The 6,423-nt window shown below is 41.9% G+C and overlaps 1 protein-coding gene across 1 annotated transcript in view; it reads left to right on the top strand.

Moving 5' to 3' along the window:
• The first annotated feature begins 299 nt into the window (after positions 1-299).
• Positions 300-6,423, top strand: part of CYBB (cytochrome b-245 beta chain) — a 42,834-nt gene continuing 36,710 nt past the window's right edge. The window contains exons 1-2 of the mRNA XM_081950239.1: positions 300-384; positions 2,102-2,197. Of these exons, the coding sequence (XP_081806365.1) occupies positions 340-384; positions 2,102-2,197 (141 nt within the window). The 5' untranslated portion in view covers positions 300-339. The remainder of the gene's footprint in view (positions 385-2,101; positions 2,198-6,423) is intronic.

Below are 6,423 nucleotides of genomic sequence, written 5' to 3'. Positions count from 1 at the left end.
ACAATTACATATAAATAAAAACAATCCTATAGTAAATCTGATATCACAACCCTGCAATGGGTGTTATAACATTTCTAGAACAAGCATGCTTTACACTAAAGAGATGCAGAAGACAGCATCTGCAATCATTGAGGATTGCTTTTTATGTATGAATTTTTAAGGAGAAAAGGGTGGACATTATTCTGAACACATAGAGGTTTATCTAATGCATGCAAGATGAAATAAGGAAACAGATTGTTGTAAGCCTTAGTATGCACTTCCTTTTCTGAAGGAGAAAAAAAGCACATACTATATGATAATCAAACACAGCTCAGATTCACAACAGTTCTCGCTGTCATCATGGGCAACTGGGTAGAGAACGAAGGACTCTCCATATTTGTCATTGTAAGTACATTTGTTATGCATTTTAGTTTCCCAGAACTAAAATCCATTTAGTTTTATAAAAGCATCTTCAACTCAAGAAGTGGAATAATTTAAAAATGTCTTCCTGTTTTGAATGCATTGTAGTTTTAATATATGCAATATTTTAAGCAACAAGTGTGTTATGGCTTTAAAAACAATTACTTATAGAGAATTCTCAATGAAATATGAACTGTCCTACTGGAAAAAAATAGGAAATAAATATGATTTATTTAAAAAGACAAGTTTAGTTAAAGGGTGGTAGCAATTTAAGGGCTTCCAAAAGAAATTGGTGCATTTTATAGATTATTATAAATTGTTATGTGAGTTATGTGAGTAGACTTTATTTATGCCTTTAATTGTGTCTTTTTTTCTCTTTAAAGCCTTTTTCCCTAAGTATTCTCTAGTTTTGAATACTTTTTTGGATACCAGTATGATACTAACAAAGTTTTTCAGAATTAGTATAAAACTAGGCTGGATCATGAGACTATTGTTTACTGAATTTTTACCCAATTCATATAATTTCTAATTATATATTATTGTAGATATTTCCTTGAAAACTAAGTAATTTCACTAAGAATTTTATTAATTATTAAAATAGTCACGTATAACTAAAGAAGCTCAGATTTCCAGGTAAATTCCAAAATGTGGACTATCTTTCTGTGAAACTTTTGAAGCCTACTAAAATATAATTAAAGTGCTTGATCAGTAAGCAAACAAAGTTAATAAAACTGACAATATTAACACGCTCCCCCTCCACCACTAAGGATAAGATTTTAAGAAGTTTCACTTAATTTTGAGAAATCTCATCTGCATTTAACATTGTTGTGATCAGTCTTTGAGAAAATCGGGGCATAGTCACCATCTTGCCTCTGCTAGTGATACAGAGAAGGGGTCAGGATGTTAAACAGCAGCAGCACTACTAACAGTAGCCAGTGCTATTTTATTGCTCACAGTTAGGTTGAGGACGTGATTTAAATTTAAAAACAGCAATGCAGTTCTAAGTGTCATCATTTACCTAAAGACCATCATAATTTTAAGATACTACAGATAGTCCTTGAGTTATGAGCACAATTGAGCCCAAAATTTATGTCGCTAAGTGAAACATTTGTTAAGTGAGTTTACCCCATTTTTCAACTTTTCTTGCCACTTGTTAAATGAATGATTCTATTTGTTAAGTTAGTAACATGGTTGTTAAGTGAATCTGGACTCCACATTGACTTTGCTTGTCAGAAGGTCGCAAAAGCTGATCACATGACCCCAGGACACTGCAACCATCATAAACACAATCACTTGCAAAGCGTTTGAATTTTGATCACATGACTATGGGGTGCTGCAACGGTCATGTGAAAAACAGTCATAAGCCACTTTTTTCAGTGCCGCTGTAACTTTGAATGATCATTAAATGAACTGTTGTAAGTTGAGGACTACCTGTATTGAAAAGTGCACACTTTGCACTTGGGGAAAGAAGCCAAGCCTGCATAGAATATAATGCAATATAATTGTCTGAACCTACTTGGACTCACGGTTGAATGTAACTGTTAAAAGTAGAATTGGTTCAAATTGGGCTGCATAACCTTTTGACTTTGCTGCTTTCCTGCAAATCTGGGCTAGACTTTTCAGAAACCTATTCTAATCATTAGATCTTGCAATTATAGTAAAGTCATGAAAATAATTTTAGGCCATGTTTTTCTTCTTTCAGCTAGTATGGCTGGGTTTAAATGTTTTCCTCTTTTGCCATTACTACTTAATATATGATAAGAGGCCGGAGTACTTCTATACAAGAGAACTTCTTGGGGTAAGTCCTACATCACATGCTGTTTGTTCCCATGTTTCAGTGAACTTCATCATTGTTCAGTGCAATGGGGACCAGTGTCCACCACATGAATGCGTGCAGCGTGCATGTACAAGTGTGCAGCACACACATGCGTACTTACCATCTGCGATGCTCCGCAACACCTCTGTGATGCTCCAGCTGTTTGGCGGAGCATCTCACAGACGCTGTACGCTCCGTGTGCGTGTGCAGAAGCCCCAAAGAGCTCAAATACAGGTAAGGACGGCGGGTGAGCCTTCCAGAGCACCATACCGGAATGTACCAGTTGTAACCCACCACTGTAGTGATAGCTTCTGCAAATCCACAAGAAAAGGCAAGAAAATAACCACATTGAATATAAGTCTTTCTTTTCTTTAGTGATGTTGTGTTTAAACCCTGCATGGCATTAGGTCATTAATGCCAGCAGTTTCTCAGGGAACTCCCACAGAGGTGAGTTCCTATTGGTTCTATCCGGTATGGCTGAATAGCTACTGCCATATTTCCCCGAAATTACGACATGTCCTGATAATAAGGCCATGCCACGTTTTTCTGGTGGGCAAAAATATAAGCCCTCCCCTGCAAATAAGCCCCCTGGACAATCCCCACCTCCAGCCAGGCAAAGTGCCGCTCACCAACCTAGCGGTATCCCGAAGGTGCCAAGCCATGGGAACTGGGGGGAGGCAAAGGTGATTTGCGCCTTCAGGATACCGCTAGGTTGGTGAGCAGTGCTGTGCCCAACTGAAGAGGGGGCTTACAGGCGGCTGCTCTCTTGTGAGCGGGCTCCCAAAGAGCCAGGCACAGCCTCATGGGCGAATGGCTGTGTTGTGCTGTTGCAGCAGCACAACACAGCAGCCATGAAGCGACCACACTCATGAGCAGCCACCCGACAAACCCCCTTTCCTGCCAGGCTTAGCGCCATTCACTGACCTAGAGGTATTGCCAAGCCGCGTGAACGCGTGTTTGCTTCTGACCGGCTCCCACGGCTTGGTGTCTTCGAAATGGCAGTGAATGCCATTTCTTTCTCTCTGCAGAGCCAGGGCACCTCCGCTGCCGCTGCAGAAAAAGCCATGCGGCGGCAGCAGCAGCGGAGGTGCCCTGGCTCTGCGGAGAGAGCTGGGCCAGGGCATCGTCAGGCTGGGAGGAGCATGAGCAAGAGCGGAACAACCACTCACACAACCCCCCCTCTCCAGCTGTGCAGAGTGCCATTCACTGCCATTTTGAAGGCGTCAAGCCGTGGGAGCCAGGCGGCAGCGAACAGGTGTTCATGCGGCTTGGCGATACCCCGAGGTCAGTGAATGGCGCTGTGCCCGGCTGGAAAGGGGGTTTGTCAGGTGGCTGCTCATGAGTGTGGTCGCTTCATGGTTGCTGTGTTGCACTGCTGCGACAGCGCAACACAGCCATTCGCCCATGAGGCTATGCCCAGCTCTTTGGGAGCCCGCTCACAGGAGAGCAGCCGCCCGGCAACCCCAAAACAATAAACCCTCCCCCCATAATAAGGCCCAAGCCATATTCTGTGTGTAAAAAGAAAATAAGACCCTGTCATATTTTCAGGGAAACACGGTAGAAATCTGGCGTACTGGACCAAACTGGTAGTAATGGTAGCGTGGCCACACACCCAAACTGGTTCTCCCAGCAGCGCCTATGGCGCCGCCATCTTGGGTTTTGCTTCTGCACATACACAGAGTCACACCCTCCTGCTCCCACACTCGCCCTGCCATGTGGATCCACAGAATTGCCTCCTCCTGCCTAAGCAGCATTTGCGCTAGCCTAGCTTTTTAAAGCCTTTTTCCCCTGCTAATTTGCCTGAACAGGCAAGGGAAAAAGGCTTTAAAGAGTTTTTAAAAAGCTTCTGACAATCACAGGAATCAGCTGTGAGGCGCGCCATTGTCAGAAGCTTTTTTTAAAAGCCTTTTTTCCCTGCCGGTTCAGGGGAAATGGAAAAAGGGGGAAAAGGCTTTAAAAAGCAAAAGAGAGAGAGGGAGGGAGGGAGGGAGAGAGGAAGGGAGGAAGGGAAGGGAGGGGAGAAAGAAAGAGAAAGAAAAAGAAAGAAAGAAAAAGAAAGAAAGAAAAAGAAAGGAAGGAAGGAAGGAAGGAAGGATGGAAGGAAGGAAGGAAGGAAGGAAGGAAGGAAGGAAGGAAGGAAGGAAGGAAGGAAGGAAGGAAGGAAGGAAGAGGTGTTAGAAGGAAACTCACTTTTCAGCCGGGAGATTCAGCAAAGGAGAAAAACAAATGGTCGCTTTAAATTGGAGTCTCCAAACTGAGCTTGTCTGGCTGTGGAATTCTGGGAGTTGAAGTCCATAAGTCTTAATGCTGCTTTAAATTGAAAAGCTGCTCTGAAGGAGGTTTGCAAAGTGACATTCAGAAGTTTCTTTCTGGGTCAGCTGAACAACTGACCCAGAAGTTGTTCAGCTGACAGATGACAGATGACAGATAGATAGATAGAAAGACAGCACAGCAATTTAGGGCTAGAAGGCTACTCGGAGGTCATCTAGTCCAACCCTCTGCTGCAGCAGGAAACCTTACATTGTCTGGATTATTTTGGTGCCTCTAACAGAGAGGAAAATTGCCAGAAAGGAGAAGGAGTTTACTAGGACAAGGCTGCCATGCAGAGAAAGGCAGAGATAGTCTTTAACTTATGACTACAATTGAGCCCAAAATTTTGGTTGCTAAGCATGAGCGTTGTTAAGTGAGCTTCACCACATTTTACCCAATCCATGACATCTCCTGGTGACGTCAAGTTGACCATGCCCATCCAATCACATGACCAACCAGCTATGCCCACCCAGCCACATGACTAACAAGCCACGCCCACCAAACAAGCAGGTAGTAAAAAAATTTGAAACCCACCCCTGAGATAACCAAAAATAGCCATGCATGATTTCCAATAAAGTCCATGGGTTCACAATTGAATCTATTAATTTTAACATGCAGATAAAGATAGCTCCAGGAAGGTTTATCTGAGTTCTCCCTGAATCTATAGGTAATAGTTTAGTCTTCAAGTTTAGTCTTCTGGTTCTCTCCTTTTGACAAACAGATGTCTCAATTTATTCTATATTGATGAGATCTAAAGTTCCTTTGGCTGTATTCATTCCCAACAATGCCTGCTCTGTGTTAAGTCAATCAACTTCAGTGGTTACCAATTTCAAGATATGTCATCTAGAATTCCCAGAAATTCTCAGGAAGCTTCAAGCACATATCTTAAAGTTGCTAAATGGCTGGGGAATTCTGGGACTTCAAGTCCACACATCTTAAAGTTGCTAAGGTTGAGAAACACTGGTCTACTGTCTCATAATTTGTAGGTTACCAGCAATGCCTCATTTCCCCCCAAATTTGACAATAAGTCTCCTTTCTTTCTGTTGTCATCCATATGACAATTGGATTGATTGAGACCCCACCTATGATTGCAGCCATTTTCTGTGCAGCTTGCAGAGGTCCAGTTAAGGTCTCAATGTTTTTCTTTGCTTTGGGAAAAAAACCTGAGATTAAAACTCTCTTCTCAGTAATTCTGGCATAGACAAAATACTTTTCCTTGCTTCTTTTACCAAGAGAGAAACTATTGGGAGGAGCAAAGTTAAGCCCAGGATCAACCAGTGATTCTGATCAGAAGCACTAAAAGTTAGGTTTAACTTTCCCCCAGAAATTCTAATTATTGCTTCCTCTGCTGTTAATTTTAACAAACCAATAGCTTGGGGTTGGTTTTTTTTGCTGAAAATACATCAGGAATAAATAATGCAGTATGATATTATGCTGAGAGTGAAAATCTAGATACATATATAGAATATTCCTCTGTGATAAAATGTCAATATATTTTTCTCTGAAATGTTGCAACTTTATTTCAGTTTGACTGTTATAAAATGCAGCTGTCTATTAAGCAATCTTAGAAGTCTCTGTTCAAACCCTTCCCTTTTTTTGTCCTTCCACTTCCACATTGATCTGAATCAACGGTCAAACAAACCAAGTATAAGACTCCTCCTTTTTAAAAAATAATCCTTGTAGGATGATAACCCTAAACCACTGAAAGTTCTGTTACATCTATTACAAAGCAGAAAAAACAATGTGTGGTGCATCAGGATTCATTTGTTTCCCCCACCCCACCCCACCCCACCCATGGGAAGAACCTGGCATCAGCCACTACTAGAAGGGGAGGGCAGTCTTTCAGGAAATATTTTTAGGTGTTGCTTAAGAATATTGCTCCATCAAGAACCTGATTC

Source organism: Natrix helvetica (genome assembly GCF_964273705.1).
Source record: "Natrix helvetica genome assembly, chromosome: 4".
Taxonomy (NCBI): domain Eukaryota; kingdom Metazoa; phylum Chordata; class Lepidosauria; order Squamata; family Natricidae; genus Natrix; species Natrix helvetica.
This window is presented reverse-complemented; position numbering and strand designations above follow the sequence as displayed.